General features: G+C 31.8%; 1 protein-coding gene across 2 annotated transcripts; it reads left to right on the top strand.

Moving 5' to 3' along the window:
- Positions 1-885: 885 nt before the first annotated feature.
- Grip84 (Gamma-tubulin ring protein 84) lies at positions 886-21,271 on the top strand. Of its 2 annotated transcripts, XM_065508582.1 has the most exons (12): positions 886-1,042; positions 1,226-1,378; positions 1,446-1,596; positions 1,664-2,206; positions 2,414-2,542; positions 2,603-2,856; positions 3,040-3,530; positions 16,950-17,121; positions 17,229-17,403; positions 17,519-17,665; positions 17,951-18,055; positions 20,639-21,271. In XM_065508582.1, the coding sequence occupies exons 1-12, from the start codon at positions 972-974 to the stop codon at positions 20,873-20,875; spliced, it is 2,628 nt and encodes an 875-aa protein (XP_065364654.1). In that variant the 5' UTR covers positions 886-971; the 3' UTR covers positions 20,876-21,271. The 2 variants fall into 2 exon arrangements, with proteins under 2 accessions (XP_065364654.1, XP_065364655.1); XM_065508583.1 differs by lacking the exon at positions 17,951-18,055.
- Positions 21,272-21,568: the final 297 nt, after the last annotated feature.

Below are 21,568 nucleotides of genomic sequence, written 5' to 3' on the forward strand. Positions count from 1 at the left end.
ACTAGAAAAAACTCCAACAATAATATTGGAAAAAATCACACCTCGAATGTGGTGTGATAGTTTTTGTATTAATACATTATCACCACTTAGTTTTTTAACAACTGATTTAGGTCTTTGACAGGTGAGTGTCCGAGCTGCTTCGCATTATAATTTTTCTCTTAATAGCTGGTTTTTGAATGAACGAAGGTGTTTTCATCTCTGACAAGTCGTATGTTTTATAAAATAAATGGTCGGAAAAAATATCTGAATGTGAATTTCATAATCACTTCTTATGTCAAGCATGTCGTCATCTTAAAGTGACTAAGATTTATGTTGATATCTATATCATCGACTTAGCATGATTTAGAAATAATTCGATATATATAAAATAAAATATATTTAGAAACTTCCGAATTATTAATTTCTGAAATACAATTAGAAATTGTGTAATTTTTAATAAAAATTATGAAAAACTTTATACGATTTTAAAATTGACCGTTCATTTAAAAACATGAGAACAAATCGAGATCCCAGTAACAGTTTTTATTTTAATTTTTTTCTGTTAATATTTTCTGTATTGCAGGCATCTTTAAAATACAAGCTTTTGTCACAATCTTGATTTATACCAAAACATGAAAATTAAATTCACATCTTAAAAAAATATTATTTGTATTAATTTAAAAATACCTAAACTATCATCACTAATTTAACAAAATTTGTAGCTTTTGGTAGTTTAATCGACAAAATTAAATTAAAAACACAAACATTCAACGGATTTTCTTCATTCACAAAAAATTATGCAAACTTTATTGTGATTGTGTAAGTTACAATAACGTTCTAAGAGAATTTGACAACTTTTAATAAAAGAGACAGAAAAATACAAGAGAATTTTGCAAATTAATTTTTGTTTATAATTGGAATAACAAATCGACGAAAAAGTTAAACAGTTAAATTAAGCAAACAAATTAAAGGCTGACAACATTTTTTGGAATATGAATGAACCAACAACAATGACAAAGGACCCAATAAGGGGAACGCTGACAAAATTAATTAAACATTCGAAGTAAGTGGAATAAGGAAATAACACAACAGATGTGCCTAAATATTGAATTTGCTAAATTTAGCCAGAAGGTGTGGTAGCTAGTTGGAGTGCACCGCGCCAATAAACAATTTTTAAATAAAACCACAACAAATGAAAAACCACAAATTGTAAATTAATAATAAAATACCATATGATTTTTTACAGCGCAACGTTTAGTGCAGATGATGTTTTAAGGGAGTTTCGCATCACCAAGGAGAAGCGTAACAATCGTAAATTGTTGAAAATCTTGGAAATAATATCAAAACATCAACCAAAAGCCATTGAACATTTACAAGAAGCCGCAAAATTATTAGAAAAGTATGTAGATTATAAAAATTGTTCTAAAGTACTTGTTTGTAATTGTAATAAACATTTTTATTTGCAGAAAAGATCCGTTTTACTGCCTGCTGAACTTTTTGAATTACTATTCAGACACAAATATCATGCAGTCCATGCGGAAAAAAGATTTATCTACTTCGACACCTTTGCTAACCAAGAATATTTTTGATGCAGTCACTCCCGAAAGTGTATCAGAAGTAATGTTTTATCGTTTGCAAGGTAGAATCTAATAAATAACGCTATTTCATAATTATTTCTATGCAGATTAAAGAACGCGTTGTTCAAGCAGCCTCAAGTGGTTTAAGTCGTACCGCCCAAAATAATAATTCCATTATTAATGCAGCTCTAATGTCTACAACTACAGCTGCTTCCACCTCCAATCTACCCAATTCGATGGGAACCACTCTATTCCCCTCCACGAAGGCTACAAATCATAGTTCTGATTCGTTATGGGAATTCCATAACATTGACAACTTTCAATTTCAACAGAGCAACATCGCTGCTATTCCAATAACGAGTCAAGAAAATCTTTTGCTGTACGATTTAATATATTGTTTGACGGGCATGCGTGGCTCTTACATTACGCCCGAGGGTTGCTCTAGTGTTGGCAAACAAACGTTTTCAATGAAATTCAAAATTTCCGATCAAATTCACAGTTCTTTGCGTGATATTGCCCAAGAGATTTTACCATTAGCATCACACTACACCTGTATACAGAAGTTCATACAGAAGGCTACATTTTCCAATTGCAGCCAAGTGTTGCAAGCTTTAAGTGAGGCATTAAATAATTTAATACATGATTATTATGTGAGTATATGTTTGTTTTTATTATTTATTATGATTGCGGGATATCGGTTGACAGTGTCGCATCAGACCTGTAGTAGTTTTTTAAATTTTTTCAAATATATGGGCGACTTTTCTGTTCGATAATAAAAATTATCTTAAGAATGAGCTGACTGTGTATTTGTACTACTGGACGTACAATATAAGTGAGAAATCTCTGTTTATTTTTAGTTACTCTTGGCTCAATTGGAGTCGGAGCTAAATGCCGGTAACTTAACATTACACAAAATGTTATTTTATGTAAGGCCCACTTTAAATACCATGGAAGTATTAGCAGGTGCTGTGTCGCTTATAGTAGTCGTAAGTTTGATGAACAATAAAATCCTGAAAACTTAAAGCTTAATTAAACGATATTTACAGAATGAATTGCGCGGTGGTCAGGCTTTGACTCTGTTATTCAATCAAATTAGTGCCTTGACAGGCGATGAAGAATCTCAAAAATTCATGATACAATTAACGCAGAGAGCTGCTGTGCCCTACATGAATATTTTACAATTATGGATACAAAAAGGTGTCATCAATGATCCGCAACAAGAATTCTTAGTAGAAGATAATGAAGTGATAAGAAGAGAAGAATTACCGGAGCATTATTCAGCGGATTATTGGGAAAAGCGGTAAATTCTTATTTTGAATACTACTAAATAATTAACACAAACGGTGATGTGTATAATTAAATTATATGCTAAATAACGAGTTGTAAACTTTTTTTTATGTAAATTTCCCTATGAGAAAGTTAGCAGTTATTTAGAATAATCATTTATATTATATAAGTTTAAAATATCTTATGTTTGTTCTAGTTACACTATACGCCGCGAACGTATTCCCTGCTTTTTGGAAAAAGTATCTGATATTATTTTACGCACTGGCAAATATTTGAATGTCATAAGGCAGTGTGGCAAAAAGGTGACACCGCCTCAAACAATGAATTTACAATTTTCACCAACTAATCAAAATCATATTACCGTTATACAAAACGCTTACCGTTTTGCCTCCAAAAACTTGCTGGAAGTATTACTGAAAGAGAACGATTTAATGGGTCACTTAATGTCGGTTAAACGTTATTTGCTGCTGCACCAAGGTGATTTTATCACACAATTTATGGATGCGTGTGAAGATGAATTGGCCAAAAATGTCGATAAAGTTTTGCCCATGACATTAGAAAATTTATTGGGTTTAACTTTACGTTTGTCGTCGGCCAAACACGATCCGTACAAAGATGATGTTCACTGTGAGCTTTTGACATACGATTTGGTAACACAAATGTCAAAGATAATGAATAATGAAGAAGGTAAGTTTCAGACGGTAACATAAAAACAGGTCAGTCGAAATCATTATTCCTCTTATTCGTAATGAATTTTTTCATTAAAGGTTTCATAAAAGAAACAATTTTCATATAAAATTTGTTACAAATCTTTGAAAAATAATAAATTCATTATGAAGAAGAGTTTTATATTCGCCGAATGTATACCCACCACCAACATAATACGGGCATCGAATTTTGTCCATTTTCTTCGGTTTAACCCAAAGTATTTAAAAAATTCGCCAAATATTGTGTAAAAGTGTAATAAAATGGTTCGGTATATATTTAGTCGTAAAATCAAAGTTAAAATTTCTAGTATTTTGAAGTATTTAATTCTCTCACAAGGGTGTTGAATTCACACCGTACCCGTTTAACCTAATTGGTTTATTTTGGAACATACATATAAGTTAGTTATTTGTACCAAATTTCGGACTTATCGTCTAGACTATATCGTGTTTTAATTATTTTTAAATGTCGGATGCAGATATTTTGCTCAATATATTTATGGGGACCCATTTTGCCCATATTCAATACCAAACATTTCAAGAAATAAAATGGATGTTACGTCATTTTGCATTTTATGTGATGATATGTAAGAAAACGATATAAAACCGTTTTTATACCCTTCACCATCAGTGGCAAGTTTGTCATTCCGTTTGTAATTTCTACATTTTTCATTTGCGACCCCACAAAGTATACAGTGACGGACATTACAATAGAATCACTACCAATATTTCATTTAAAACCAGGAGCAATCATAAGGATTGGTGTGGGCCAGAACATATAAAAAAGTGGCAAAATGTGTTGTGGACGGACGAAACGACCATTAATTTAATTGGTAGTGATGATAAGACATGGGTTAGACGTCCAAAAAATGGCAAAAACCAAAAACGTTTAAACATGGTTGGGGAAATATTATTATATGGGGATGCTTTTCTTGGTATTGCGTTGGTCCAATTTATTGGATTAAAGAAAATATGGATAAGCACTTGTATGTAAATATTTTGGAGAATGTTATAAAGCCACATGCAGAATGGAATATGCCCTTAAAATGGCTCTTCCAGCAAGATAATGACCCAAAGCACACGTCAGGTCTTGCCAAAAAATGTTTTTTATATAACAAAATTCATGTTATGGAATGGCCGTCTCAATAACCAGACTTAAATCCTATGGAAAATAGTAAAAGTCTTTTAGATTTGACATCGTTTTTAACATAAGAATGTGTTATTTATTTATTTTATTTTTTTCTATTTATTGTTTACGTTATGATCATTAATATATAATGAACAAATTTTAAATTTTGAAATCAAATTTTGTAGTTTTACAGCTTTAATCGAATTCATATGTAGTGATTCTATTGTATTGTCCGTCACTGTATATATTCTGGATCGTTATATACACCGGAGTCGATATAGCCATGTCCGTCTGTATGTTGAAATCAACTTTCCCAGCCCCCATAATAAATTACATACTTAATTCATACATCAATATATCCTCTATAGACCCGGACAACATCGGTTTTTGGCCTATATTTTATTTTGATCTATATCTGGCTTACTAAGACATTAATATGGACAATATGGATATCTAATGATAGATATTTCTATATATAAAAAGCATTCTGATGATATTGAATCTGTACAAAAACAGTTCCTACTCTTTTGTCTTCGTGGATTAAATTTCAACCCAATAAATCTACCTTCATATTCTGCAAGATTGGCTTTAATTAAACTTCCAACCCTGAAGAGCCGAAGATCAATGTTAAACATTTCATTTATTTGCAACATAATCAATGGTAGTGTAAGTTCCGGGTTTTTAATCCAAAATATCTCATTTAATGTGCCTCAAGTGAAATTTATAGAGCGAACTTTGCCAATGCTGATCCAATAAGGAGAATGTGTATGGAATTTAATAAATTTTACATGTTAATTGATATTTCATTAACTAACAATATAATTAAAAACAATATTATTGCTTATTTGAATTCATAATTTTTATAATAAGTTTTTTTTATTACATTTATACAAATAATTGTTAATTGCCTGTAAGGATAATTTTCCATAGGCTAATAAATAATAAATAAATAAAATGTACTAAGAAACAACCAAACTCAGAAGCAAGTCCGTCAATCACAAAACCAAAATATGCACCCAGAGGTAAGAGAGCAAACGCCAATTTTCAATTTTACCAGACTAGAATCTACAATAGAAACTCTTGTGCAATCGGTAAATAACTTTACAAACTCAATGAGTAACACGATGCAAGAAATGCTTAAGATGCAATCAATGTTATTGCAGGCTGTGCTTAACAGACCATGAACTGCCTAAGAATATGTTTTTGGAACGCAAACAGCATTCGCCAACATAAAAACGAACTCGAGTATTTTCTAAAAAGTCATGAAGTTGATATAATGTTAGTTTCGGAAACCCATTTGACGTCTAGAAGTTTATTTAAGACAAATGGATATGTTTTTTATGGCACAAATGATCCAAGAGATAGAGCATGTGGAGGCTCTGGAATTTTAATTAAAACCCATATCAAACACCATTCAATGTGTGATATTTGTGAAGATTATCTTCAAGCTACGACAATCTGTTTGGATGATTGCTACAGAAACCTATTAATTTCGTCGATATATTCACCTCCAAGGTTTTCGATTACTGAAAACAAATATGAACATTTTTACGAATCACTAGGACCCCGATTCCTGGCAGCTGGCGATTATAATGCTAAGCATACTCACTGGGGATCAAGACTTGTAACCCCGAAAGGTCGCGCTTTGTTTAATACAATTCCTAAATTGAATTTGAATGTGCTGTCGAGTGGAGAACCAACATACTGGCCTACTAACCCAAGCAAAATACCCGATGTCATTGATTATGCAGTTACAAAAAATTTACCAATGGAACTAATGCAGGTTAAATCTTCATTAGAATTATCCTCGGATCACTCACCCACCTTCGTTACTCTATTGAACCCCCTAGAAATAGTATCCCCGACTGGTCACTCTGCAATATCAAGCACGAAAATAAATTGGTTGAAGTATAGAAAATATATTAGCACACACAGAAGATATCGATATCTCACTCAAAAATTTTGAACACGCCATTCAAATAACCCAACAAATAAGATACAATAGACTCTATTCTGCAGACATTGAACAGTTATTAGCTGAAAAAAGAAGAGTTCGTCGAGAGTGGCAACTCTACAGATCCCCTCAACTTAAAACGGAGCTTAGAAAATGTCGCAAACTCCTCAGTATGCTTTTTCACAAACGCAAAACTGACTCAATTAATAAATATCTGGAGAACTTAGATGCCACCCAGTACTCAAATTACTCTCTATGGCGAGCTACAAACAAATTAAAAAGACCTGTTAAGAGCAGACCTCCTCTACGTAATTCTAGTGGAGGCTGGGCGAGAAACGATACTGAAAAGGAAACCTGTTTGTTAGTCATCTAAAGAATGTATTCTCCCCAAACGAATCAAACGACATAATAGAGTTACCACCTACTTTACCCCATATTACTGCAGCTGAACCACTTCGTTTTGAGATTTCAGAGATTGTCAAGGCTATTGTTGATTTAAACTCCAAAAAATCACCTGGTATTGATAAAATCAGTAACAAGATGCTCCTCGAGCTACTCCAAATTGCATTAAGAATAATCCTATTTATTTTTAATGCTATATTACGCCTTGAATATTATCCACCAGAATGGAAGGTTTCTTTAGTTACAATGATACCTAAGCCGGGAAAAGATCACAGTAAAGTAGAATCATATAGACCCATTAGCCTATTGTCAAATATATCAAAGCTATTCGAAAAACTGTTAATGCACAAGTTAAAGCCGATAGTGAATCATTTTGATTATATTCCAACTCATCAATTTCGAGAAAAACATAACATAGAACAAACTCACAGGTTGGTAGAAATCATATCCAAGAAGAAAAAAAATATTGTTCTGCACTCTTCATCGACGTTTCGTAACCCTTCGACAAAGTATGGCACGATCAAAATAAAACAATATTTACCAGTGAACACACACAAGCTTCTAGAAAGTTATTTAAGTCATCAAAAGTTCGTTCTTAAAGAGGGAGACCTCATATGTTCACCACAGTCTATTGAAGCAGGCTTACCCCAAGGAAGTATACTGGGTCCCTTCCTATATTTGCTATATACTTGTGATATACCTACAAACAGTCGAACCCACATATCTACTTTTGCTGATGACACAGCTATACTGAATGGCTAGTATAGCTGTGTCATCAGCAAAAACCCCCATGAAGCATCTGTACTTTTACAAGACCATATACTCGACATAGAAAGGTGGTTAAAACAATGGAGGATAAAAGTAAACGAGCAAAAATGTATACATCTTACATTCACATTGCGTAGAGAATCGTGCCCACCAATCCTAATAAATAATCATATAATACCTCAACAAACTGAATTTAAATATCTAGGTCTGCATCTAGACCGACGTCTTACCTGGAAAAAGCATATAGATACGAAATTGACTCAAATGAAGTTAAAATTACTACAAATTTACTGGCTAATTGGTAAAAACTCGAGATTGAGTTTAGATTGCAATTTTGCTGTACAGCTCAATAATAAAACCCATATGGTGCTATGGAATCCAATTATGGGGCACGGCCTCAGCTTCTAATATTGAAAAAAGTTCAAAGATTCCAAAATAAAATATTACGAATGATAACAGCAGCGCCTTGGTATGTGAGAATTATTAACATTCATAAGGACCTAGGTGTCTCCCTGGTGAAAAATGAAATAAAAAAACAAGCGGAGTCATATTTGAAAAAGTTAGAAGTTCACCTAAACCCACTTGCACGAACATTAATGAGAAGTAATGGCTACATCCGACTAAGAAGAAGGAATCCAACAGACCTGCGCTGATGATAGGATCTATAAATTAAACATAATTTTTCGTCCAACTGTGGTGGGACGTAAATAAAAAATAATATTTAGATTTAAGATTTGAACAAATTATTGATAGTTCACATTATTTTGTGAAGATACAATAAATAAAATATGAAATAAAAAAAAAAATAAAAAATTGCAACGATGTATGTATGCCATATTAAGTTGGACCTACAATGGGTCAAAATCGGGAAAAATATAACCTGTATTTTTTTCTAATATATGGGCATTTCCACCGAAAGGCCCACCGAGACCAGAAAATTGAAAGTGTTTGAAAACACTTTGTTTTATCCCATTTTCATAGGGAAACAATCAAATTTAAATAATGTAAACAAATTTTCCATTTATTCATAACCCATTTCGAGATATTCGAATGCACAGTCGACCAAGTGCAACTTTTCTGATTTGTTTTAATACAAGTTCTTAAAGAGAGGCATTATGCATTGACTTTTATCTAAAATCTTCCTGAGGGTACAAAGAGTCAAAATAGAATGCATAGCACAGTTGGACTACTTTTGTTGCAATGAGCAAGAAGGAAGAGCAGATATTCCTGAAAATTAAATTATTTTTTTAGTGTTATGCTTCGTTATGACAAAATTGTTAGTGTTTTTGCTCAGACAACTTTGTTTTGAAATCAAAAGTCATTTATTGTTATGATAAATATTTTTCAAGTATACACAGGGGCTTATTCGTACTAAATATTTTTCTTAGGTTTTTAGTTTGTTAATATTATATTGAAATAAATACATTGAATACTTCTATTAATTTAAACACATGTATACAAAGCTTGTTTACATATTATTTCGTAAAAAATCAACAGAAACTACATAAATATCATGATGGAAAAAATGTCCCGTGCGACATTAATTTAAAAAAAATGTATAAACAAATTTTGCGTAAAATCAAAACCATTTTTAACAGACATTAATGCACAATATTCTAAAATTAGTCACATTGAAATATTGCCTCTGGTTTCGCTGAAAATTGGCATTCGAATGGTTGACCGCGAAATTGACTTCTGTATTTGTCCCGTGCGAATGACTCGGTTTTTTGCAATTATCTTGAAAATGAAAACTTGTCCAAAATCAAACATAGCATATGGGGCTAATTAAGAGCTATAAATTAACCCCTATATGCATAAAAAACCTTATTGTAGATTTAAAACACAATTTTGTTAACGAACACTTTAGCTTTAAAACCCATTTATAAAAGTATTGTATTCATAAAAGTTAAAGTTAACCGTTAATCGGTTAACCGATTAATTTTTGTCGGTTAATTGTTCGAATAATTCAAAATTGGCGATTTTCAAATAACAAATAAACCGATTAATTTGTGTCGATTAACCGATTAAGCGAAATTTATTTTTTTTGCACTTTAACATATTTGTTTGTATTTATTTTTCCATTTTAATTCAAATGTCAAAGTAAAATTACATATTTGTTTGAACATCCAAGAATCATGTTTAAGGTATTTATAGACGGCAATACTGATTATTAATATTTGTCAAAAACTCAAGTATCATACTACAATTTCATCGTCAAAACAAAATTTGATTAGATTTTCAAAAAATACAAAAAATTTGTTTAAAAGAATTCAAAAACTTTTTATTTTCATATATGTATATCGGATATCGCACTTGATCAACAAAAGGTATTATTTTGAGTTAATACAAAAGTTGAAATAGAAATACATCGTATATATTTATAAAAAAGTTAAAATTAATCAAATTGATTTATTTAAATTTGGTTGTATTTTGAGTTGATACTGTTTTGTTGATAAAATTTGTTTTACTTTATGATTTTAATTTTACAAAAAAATTGTTCACATTCAGAAAAATCGTATTTACTCAAAAAATAGAATTTTTGCAATAATTGGAAAATTTTAAGAGAAAAACAATGAAAATATTTTTTTAAATGGAATTTGCTTACAATGATGCATTCGGATTTTCAAATTCTAAATATTTGTAATACTATCGTATAAACAAGAAATGTTTTTTCGAAACGATTTCTTGACATACCGAATGATTTCAATAATATTTTCAATTTGAAAAGTGTTAATACTTAGTATTGCCGTCTATATATAATATAATATATAATATAATACCTTTAGTGAGTATAAAAACTGACATATTTAATTTACATGTATTTGTCGGTTGAGAACATGATAATAGACGAAACTGGAGACACTACGGAAATAAGTTTTTATCAGAAATATCGAAATTAGTAAAAGTATTTAAAATCTAAAAAATCCAAAAAGGACTTCAATGGTATAATGGAGACTTTATATGGTTAGAAAAAAACTAAAAAAATAATTGAGAAATTTCACTAACATCTACAAACAGCGAGAGAGTTTTTTCCAAGTCGAGTTTTATTAAAACTAAAGAAAATTAATTAGTTTTTGGTTGAATTGCTATGTTTTGTCTATTTTGTATTTAAGTACAGAAAATTCGTGGATATATTTTCAGTTTAAAATTTAAACAGAAATTATTCGGTTAATCGATTAATTTAAAATTAACCGATTATTAACCGATTAAATCCTAACCCCGATTAATTATTTGCTCGATTAACCGATTAAACCAGAAACCCGATTAATTGAATACCCTAGTACATACAATAACTAATGTACTGATTTTTGTCTAAGCTGGCAATGCTTCTCATTTATTTCCCCTTTTTTGTTGTTAGAGTTGCTTTCAATTAGGATAAAATATTCGTTAATTTTATTTTTTTCATTAATTGTTTTTAGTAATAATACATTTTTGAAGATAACAACTAATTTTTAGATAAAAAAATGTATATCTGATTCTAGTAAATTTATATTAAGCTAAAATGTATTAATGTACAAACTTTTTTATATAGTTTATTTCAATTATTATTTAAAGTATTCGAATGACGAATATTCTGTGATAAAATAAACATCACTGTTTTATAATTTGTTTTATTAATTAATTTTTATTGACATTTTGTTAAATTTTAACAAAAGTTAATGAATTTCTATGTGGAAACACATAGTTTTAATTCCGGAGTGGGTATATTAGATTGTGTGGACCTTCTTCCACAATGTTTACACATTTTATTGTCATATGGCGTTGTTCACTGCCGGAGGAATATCAAACAAAATCATATACATACTATTAAAATGGAACTTATTCGCCAGCGGGGTGGAAATTGTGTTTAGCAATTGCACTAATATCGTATATTATTCCAAATTTATCTTTAAAATCCTCATACGCCAGTATTTTAAAAACGGGTTATCAAAAGCCAAAAGTCCCCCAAAATATGGGAGGGTTGGAAAACCTTATGCAAACACTTACTGAGAATATTTCCTCTCTTAATCAAAATATGACTAACTTCATGTCATCCATGCAAAACACAATACAAGAGCTTCTGAGAGCACAGAACCAAATGATTCAAATTCTATTAACAAGAAAATGAATTTTTTGAAGATATGTTTCTGGAATGCAAATGGTTTAAACCAGCACAAATGGGAAATTTCCCATTTTATGTTAAATAAAAGCATCGATGTGATGTTAATTTCGGAGACACATCTTACAAATAGATATAACTTTAATATATCAGGATACTCATTTTATTACACAAACCATCCGGATGGTAAGGCACATGGCGGTACCGGTATCATAATTAGAAACCGATTGAGACACTATGCCCTAGAAGCGTTTTCAAAGGATTATATGCAAGCAACATCTATTCGCCTTGAATACCCAGCTGGAGACCTAACTCTGAGCTCTATATATTGCCCACCACGTTTTTCGATGACCAAGGAAAAATTTGAAGAATTCTTTATAACACTAGGAGATCGGTTTCTGGCATGTGGAGACTACAATGCCAAACATACATATTGGGGTTCGCGATTGGTAAATCCCAGAGGTAGACAGCTGTATAAAGCTCTAGTTGATCGCAAAAATTGCTTAGATTTTGTGTCTCCTGGACACCCAACTTATTGGCCAACTGATCCTAGAAAAATTCCTGATCTAATAGACTTCGCCATATGCAGAAATATTATTCGGAATGCAATATCCACAGAAATATCCTATGATCTATCTTCTGACCACTCTCCTGTAATTATTAATTATTGTGAGAGACCCAACACCCCAAGATTTCCTAAGGACTCTTTGTATTTTAAGACAAATTGGCTAAAATATAGGAAATATATCAGCAGTCATATCCACACAAATCCTAATTTACAGTGTGAGGAAGACATAGATAGGACCGTTAATGACTTCACGTCATTGATTGTTTCGGCTCTGGAACACTCTAGGTGCCAGATCCCTCCAAAAACTAATACGCCTATTTCAAGTTCGGATATTGAAAGACTTCTTCTCGAAAAGAGAAGAGAATGGCAACATAATAGATCACCTGCTGCAAAGCAGAGGCTGTCCGCAGCAGTACGAAAACTGAAAAGAGCCCTTCATTTAGAGGAGGATCGCATAAACGAAAAATATATTAAAAGTTTGACGAGTACAAAATACACAAATTTCTCTCTTTGGAAGGCAACGAGGAACATTAAGCCACCGGTAGAGGCACAAAGCGCTTTAAGAAAAGCTGACGGAACCTGGGCACGAAGTGCTATAGAAAAAGCCTCAGTATTTGCTGAACATTTAAGTGAAGTATTTCAACCCAACTCCACGGCAAATGAGTCTGAACTAGAAGAACTGCCAGCTTCAACAATGGCTAATGCAGCCCAATTCGATATTAGTCCTGAGGATGTTAATAGAGTAATTAAAAATAAATTAGACTTGAAAAAATCACCGGGATATGATTTAATAACGCCATCAATGATTAAGAACCTACCAAATGTGGCAATAATTGTGCTATCTATATTGTTTAATGCGATCTTGAAACTAGGAATTTATCCAAAAAATTGGAAAATTTCTCAAATAATAATGATACCTAAACCGGGTAAAGATTTAACCCTGCCATCTTCTTATAGACCTATTAGCCTACTCCCTTGTTTGTCGAAGTTATTCGAAAAAATATTCCAGGAAAAGATAATACCTTTTTTGAATGATGGAAACATTATCCCAGTACACCAATTTGGTTTCCGTGAACATCATGGCACCATTGAACAGGTCAATCGTTTAACTGGAGAGATTCGAAAATCTTTTGAATTAAAGAAATATTGTTCTGCCATCTTTTTAGACGTTGCTCAGGCTTTTGACAAGGTATGGCATAAGGGTCTAATACATAAAATCAAATGTTTACTACCACTATGTACTCATAAATTGCTGGAGTCTTATTTATCGAATAGACTTTTCAGAGTTAAGTACAATGATTATGTGACGAGAGAATGCAAGATTGGAGCTGGCGTTCCACAGGGAAGTGTACTAGGACCTACGCTATATTTGATTTACACCTCCGACCTCCCTACGTGCGATAAACTAACAATTTCAACATTTGCTGATGATACCGCCATTATTAGCTCAGACGAAAACCCACTCATGGCATCTAGTCAACTACAGAATTACCTCGTACGTGTGGAGTCATGGTTGAAAAACTGGCGAATAAAAGTAAATGAGCTGAAAAGTAAACATGTTACGTTCGCTCTAAGGAGAGGAAATTGCCCACCTGTCACACTCAACAACGTTAATATACCGCAGTCTGATTATGTCACCTACCTTGGTATTCATCTAGATAGACGGCTTACTTGGCGCCGACACATAGAAACCAAGAGACTTCACATGAAGTTAAAAGCCTCTAGCTTTCATTGGTTAATCAGTGACCAATCAAAATTAAGCCTTGAATATAAAGTCATCCTGTATAAGACCGTTTTAAAACCAATTTGGACATATGGAATTCAATTATGGGGAATGGCTAGCAACACCAGTATTGATCTTATACAGAGGGCCCAATCTAAAATTCTTAGGACCATGACGGGAGCACCATGGTACATAAGAAATGAAAACATCCACAGAGACTTAGAAGTGACATTGGTAAAGGAAGAGTTCGAGAAAGTCCGTGAGAAATATATTGTGAAGCTGCGAAACCATCCCAATACGCTGGCAAGACAACTTGTGCAGACCCAAACCCGATCCAGGCTCCGTAGAGCAGATCTACCACCCCGCTAAGATGAGTGACAGTTTACCATAATGGCTCTCTTGCTGAAGAGCAAATAGTTTTAATTTTAGTTATAAGATTTGAATACTTATTGTAAGGTCAAAATAGACAGATTCAATAAATCAATAAAACGTTAACAAAAAAAAAAAAAAAAAATCTTTAAAATCCTCTTTTTTAAGATAAAAAGTTAAAATAATTCCTTAAAGTAGGTTTATAGTAGGGTCGAACCTACTTTAAAATTTGTACATTTAAAAATTGTTTATCAAAGGTATTTTATGCTATCAATCGTTTATGAATACAACTTTATGAAAATTTTCCTATAATTGGTTTATAAACCTTTTTTAAATTTTTATGCATATGGCTGTAAGCCTTTTGTTATACTAAAAATTCTATTTATTTTGACTTATTTTTCACTTTAAATGTGTACGAATGTCCCGTTCGACATAATGGAATTGCCCATATGTATGTGATTAAAATATTATATACAGTAGTGGCCAGCTAATTAGGGACAAAATTGTTTGCTAAATTTTATGTGATTCTCAATTAATTTTTCAAATATTTCCACAAATATACATACAGTGGTGGCCAGCTATTTAAGACAACTAAGGGTATGAAATTTATTATTAATATTTCTAGTTTCTCAAAAATGTTTGGAAAAATCGGTACAACATATATGGACAAAGATATGTGGAAATACGTTGAACCATCTCAGCGAACATCCGTTGTTAATAACATGATATGACCGAAACTAATGGAACTAAAAATACGAAATTTGGTCCGAATATTTTATAATAATAAAAATAGAATGATATAAATGTTAGAAAATATGTTTATTTAAAAAAAAAATGTTGGTCAAGTTGTAGAAAACCGTATGTGTTCATGGTGAATATGTATGAATTGACACAGTTGAATAAAGCACACTTGTGTGTTAAAACAGTCCTCATGCATTCATATTTGTGGAAATATTTGAAAAAATAATTGAGAATCACATGGAATTTAGCAAACAATTTTTGTATTAATTACCTGGCCACCACTGTATATGCAAAAGCTCTGTTTTAACACACAAGTGTGTTTTATTCAGCTGTGTCGATTCATACATATTCACCACGAACACATACGGGTTTTCTACAAATTGACAAACATTTTTTTTAACACATTGACTGCCACGTCGGACACATATGTGTGACACTGCAATATGCGGTTTACGCCACGTCGGACACATATGTCTGACACGACTTTTATTCTCTCTAGCCATCTCAGACAATAGTGCTGTATTTTAAGAATTTTTTCGATGTTGTCTGGAAGTTCCTCATCAAAACTGTAATCTTCACATTCTTCATCACTTTCTGAACTTGTACTGAATATTTTTTCTAACTCAGTATCCCATAAAAAATTCCATTTTGCCATTTCGTAAGACCCTCTTATTTATAAAAAAAAATAACTGTTTCTATGCAGTAAATATTACTGACAGTAGCCTAAATTCCAATATTGACGTTTTCGAAGAGATTCCGCAAAGAATATGCTGTGGCCTCCAGCATCTTATTTGCTGAAAGTGCCTTGGCAGTCAATGTGTTAATAAACATATCCTAACTTTTATATAATTAAGGTTATTCATTTCAAAAAAATGGAAAATACACTCTGATTTTTTTACACCTTTACACAACGAAAACATGAACAAAATTCCACAAAAGAAATACAACTTTTTTTTGATTTTTTTCTTGTTTTTTTTTTGAAAGTGTTAAAAAATCAGAGTGTAAATTTCCATTTTTTTTAAATGAATACTTATATTACTTATATTTTTATTATTAGAAATTATTCAGACCAAAAATATTATTTTTAGTTCCATTTGATACGTCCATATCATGTTATTAACAGCGCATATCTTTGCCTAAAGAGAGTCAACTCAAAATTTTAAAATTTGGAGTAGAGGCAAAAAACTGTTTTATTTTTTTAAAACGTGAAAGTTGAAGACGAAAATGATGTAAGATTTTTACAGTGTGTAGATATGACCACGTACATCGATTTCTTGCAAAAAGTGAAATTTTTTGCAAGAAACCGATTATTTCCAAACCTTTTTGAGCATCTAAAAATATTAATACTAAATTTTATAACCTTAGGTGCTTTTGTTTTGGCATTAGAAAAAAACTGCCACTACGACATATCAAAAAAAAGCATTTTCGAGGCGTCCAAATTTAAATATTTTGAATTTTTCTCAACTAACAATGTGTATTTACGTTAGATTCGATTTATTTTTAGATTAACCAATCTGATTATTAGTTGGCATTTAATCTACAAGCAAAACCCCTCTCTTATTCTACTTATATTTGGGTTTTTGTGATAAAAAGTATTTTTTTATGGAAAATAATTAATATACAAATATTATTTTTATTTGATTTTACAGAATATTGGCAAACGCATGATCGTTTAGATTTAAATGGTTTGGAATGTTTTGCCTTTCGTTATGAAGTCAAGTGGCCCGTATCTTTAGTATTAAATCACATTGCCATCTCCAAATATCAAATGTTATTCCGTCAACTCTTTTATTGCAAGCATGTTGAGAGGCAATTATGCAAGTAAGTAGTCAGTCAGTCAGTGAATCAATATTTACTCATTTTTCTTTTTACTTACGCATTAATTGAAAACTTACCCCCATTTTATGTATATTTACGTTTAAAAACAGAATTTGGAAAGAAAATTCTATTGCTAAAAAGTTTTCACCGCAGGCGGCAGAACTTTATCGTTCGGCATTTACATTACGACAACGTATGATGAATGCTGTACAAAATCTTGAATATTACATGATGATTGAAGTAATTGAACCCAACTGGCATATATTTATACAAAATATGAGTAAGGTGAGTGAGGAAAACTTTTACACAACAATCTTAAGTTTACACCATTTCGAATTTAAAGTTGATGTTATTGATTATTTCTTTTTATTTTGTAACTTCTTCTACTAACGAATTGTAGGTGGAAAATGTAGATGAAGTTCTATCATTTCATCAAGATTTTTTGGATTCTTGCCTCAAGAATTGTATGCTCACGGATACAACTGCCTTAAATCGGTCCATATTTAAAATGTGCAACATTTGTTTGAAATTCTGTGAATTTATTCAGGTAAGCTGTAAAACAAATTAAAATTAAAGTTTTCTTTTTAAATCTTATGTTAAACTTTTTCATTAGTTAGTTAATAAACAAAACAATAATTTATTTGTCTTGCACTTGTTACATGTCAAACAAGTTTGTGTGTTTATTTTTTCCCCTTTCTTAAACATATTAAAGTTATTAGTTTTATTGTGAGATTAATTCCGGTATAATATTTTTAAAATTAATTTATTTTATTTGTTGTCTAAATACTGTTTATCAATATTGAAACTCTACTAAAATCTACGTATAAAAAAGAAATCGCAACGTTTCTTTCTTGATGCCGAACTTACGTGTATGATGTGCGATAGTAATGACGAGGATAATTCAGATTCAGATCATGACTTCTCTAGTCAAAAACAGGTATTTCTTAAAAAAAGGTCTCTTATTTCAATGTCGTACTTTATTTCTTTTTTTTTTAATTAAATAATTTCATAGAACAAATCATTAAATATTAAATTGTTTTGCTGCACTCAGTTGTTGAATGTTATTAATAAATATCCATTTGACAATATGTAACAACATCGTATATATATTTTTTGCATGAATATCAGTATATTTTTTTACAAGAAATAAACAAATGTTTACATAATAATTAGTTTTTATATCGTAGTTTTTACTTACAAAATTTTAACTCTAATACAATTAATAGTAATGTTTATAATTATTAATTTTTTATGCTAAAATCATGAAATTTCAATATTCTGAAAACCGTCTCAAAAAATACAATTTCAAATTTAATTTCGCTATTAAATGTTTTACAAGATCTAGTAAAAATTTTACGAAATCTCTAATTAAAGTTCGGACTAACGTGTACGGTATTACAGTTTTTACTTAGTAGAGTGTTATCTCAATATTGACGCTTTTCGCAGCTGAAGCAGTATGTCTTGTAGATGAGCATGATGATATCCGATTTAACGACCCTGATAACCCAAGAATCAGCCAGAAACTGAACAGCGATATTAGCAGGTTGGTAAATGAGGTCAACTGGAAGAAATGATTTCAGTTGACCTCATGATCTTTCAATCTATGATACACCTCAACTTTATGAGGTCAACTGGGAGAAATGGTTTCAGTTGACCTCCATGATCTTTCAATCTCGGAAACACTTCAACTTTATAAGCAAACTGAAGTTTTAGAAGCCAATACTTTAAAGGTCATAGGTGATTCCGGTGCATAAACCCGAGAAAAATGCAAATTTGAAAAAAAATCCTACAGGTATTCAATATCCCCCATATATTCGGTCGCGAAGACAGTCAAAGATCATCTCCCAAGATCTTTCTTATTACCAGCATGTATTCCGCACGAATTACAGTATTATCTTTAACAGTCTTACTCGCTCCGATATCATAAGAATCTTGTGGTGATCGACATGTCGATTTTCTTTACAGCCTAAGGCCTAGGCCACGCAATGAGCTGCTAAACGACGAGCGTCAGAGCGGTGAGCGCCAAAAAATTTAAACATATGAAATACTACTGAAGTGGCCACGCAATGAACTGCATTTCTGAGCGGCTAAGCGGTAGTATTTCATGTTTTAATTTTTTGACGTTGCCTCGGCCTAAATCAGCAGTCATAAGCAAGACTTCATCACCTGGAAGGTGGTAAAATTCCAACAGTAAAGCACCCGAAAATTTTTGGCGATCATTCGGCAGCGCCTGATCCAGAGGTCACAATTCGTTGAGAATTAAATAGTGGAGAAGTATTCAAAGCTGTGAATATGGCAGACTTATAGTCTCATGCACCCTCTACATATGTATGCTAGGGTATGACAGCTTTATACTACATTCAATGAGACGATTATACTGTGGAGAAGAGTTGTTCTGCCACAACTGAGGTCATCATGGAGCAACAGGCTAGTTGTCCCCCAGTTCCGCATAGACTGTGTCGTCCCCAACTAATGCCCAGCATGTGGTCAGAGTCCCCATTATACCCCCATATATTCTACTGTTTAACCAACCTTAATTCACTGTGTCCTGTGGTTTTTGAACTCAGGCAGTTAAAGTTGCACAATTCCTTGTAAAACCTGCAGATAAATAATTGAATAGTTCCTGTACACAGTAAACCACCCGAATCATTCGGCTCTGAATATGGCAGACTTATAGGCCACTACAGGGTGCCTTCAACTATGCTCAGAAAACCGCGTCGGAAAATCGTCTGAGGTGTCATCTAAACATCGACATCACACAGTCTGATGCTCCCTCTAGATATGCACGGATATGACAGCTCTATACGACATTCAATGAGACGATTCTACTGTGGAGAAGAATCGTTCTGCCACAACTGAGGTCATTATGGTGTCCAGCATGTGGTCCGAGTCCCTATGATACCCCCATATATTCTACTGTTTAACCAAGCTTACTGCAATGCGTTCTGCGGATTTTTGAACTCAGGCAGTTAAAGTTGCACAATTCCTTGAACTTGACTTCCATGTAAAACCTGCAGATAAATTATTGTACATGGGCTTTAATCCAAACTTGTTTTTATTGCACCCTGAGAGAGTTATAAGTTCAACGAAGTGTTTATAAATTTCTCACTTACTAACCCCCGAATAAATGATACCATATATATTTTTCGGATTATACCAGATGTTTGGAAAATAGTTAATATCTTATCGGTTAGGAACTCAACATTATAATTGTACTTAAATTATTTCTAAACATTCGATTAAGGACATTAAGGAACTTCATATGTATGAAGCCACCAAAATGGTGGCGTCTCCTACGGAAAATCAGAGACTTCGGGATTCTGATCGATTTAAAAAATACTTAAATCCATATTATGAAATTGAAGTAATTTATAAACATATTTTCAATCACTCGCAGCTAAATAAATTCATACATATCTTTTTATATTTTCATATGCCGCTTATTAATTTGTAAAAGTTTTTTTTATACATATATATTAATTTTTAAATAAACTTTTATTTTATTTCTTTTCATTTACAGTCTGAATCTTCTTTGGCACCGACCGATACGTTTTCGGAGCGCGTTAAACGTTTTGATCTTGAATTCACCGGATTGCTAATTGGTCTGCTGAAGCAAATAAACGATGTTGCATCGGATAATCCATCAGATCGTTTTATTAATTTAGTGCATCGCATTAATTTCAATTCATTCTATAATGAACAAATGGATAAATTATGCGCTAAGGATTCAATGATAACAACAACAACACACCACTGAAAATATTAAAGAATTTTCATTTCAACATATTAACTATAATAAATAATAATGATAATAAATACTCAAACTCTCATCCCTTCTGCAACTCAACTCAACAATTTTGCATTATTTAATATAATTAAATTTGAAATGCAATGTTTATCTTGCCATTTGTTTGTAGTCTTCTCCGCACATCCATAATGTGGGACGTTGAATTTATCTACAATTTATGTGTATGTACGGAGATTGAGATGATGAGAATTTTTTTAAATTGTTTGTATTTTTGTTGTGTGTTACTGCTGCACAAAAAATTATATTAAACTGAAATCAATATGAACGACTTGTATTTAGAGGAATGTTTCGTGTAAAACAAGTTGAAGTTTTAAATAAAAATAATTGCAAATTTTACCAACAAAACTCTACTTACTACTAACCCTTTTTGAGTCATGGATATGATGGAGAATGTTTTTAAATATACATAAATGAACATGTAGATAGATGTGTATAAACCTTTGAACGAATATTCCAATATACGGCATACTAAATACACAGAATGATTAATGACGAATAGTTATTGGTCCTTCCAATATAGAAAACATCTACATAATGGGTAACTTAATTAAAAGTGTTATTTTAATATCTGTTGGAGTAATTATTGTCTTATAACCATATTTTTCACAAAAGATTAATTTTACAAACCTGCTTTAACAAAAG

Source organism: Calliphora vicina, chromosome 4 (assembly GCF_958450345.1).
Source record: "Calliphora vicina chromosome 4, idCalVici1.1, whole genome shotgun sequence".
Taxonomy (NCBI): Eukaryota; Metazoa; Arthropoda; class Insecta; order Diptera; family Calliphoridae; genus Calliphora; species Calliphora vicina.

Excerpts from the sequence above, each read along its gene's own strand:
- Grip84 (XM_065508582.1), top strand. The coding sequence starts at position 972 with ATGAATGAACCAACAACAATGACAAAGGACCCAATAAGGGGAACGCTG. Across the intron at positions 1,597-1,663 it reads CTCCCGAAAGTGTATCAGAA|ATTAAAGAACGCGTTGTTCA; the intron begins GTAATGTTTTAT and ends ATTTCTATGCAG. Across the intron at positions 18,056-20,638 it reads ACTTCTCTAGTCAAAAACAG|TCTGAATCTTCTTTGGCACC; the intron begins GTATTTCTTAAA and ends TTTCATTTACAG.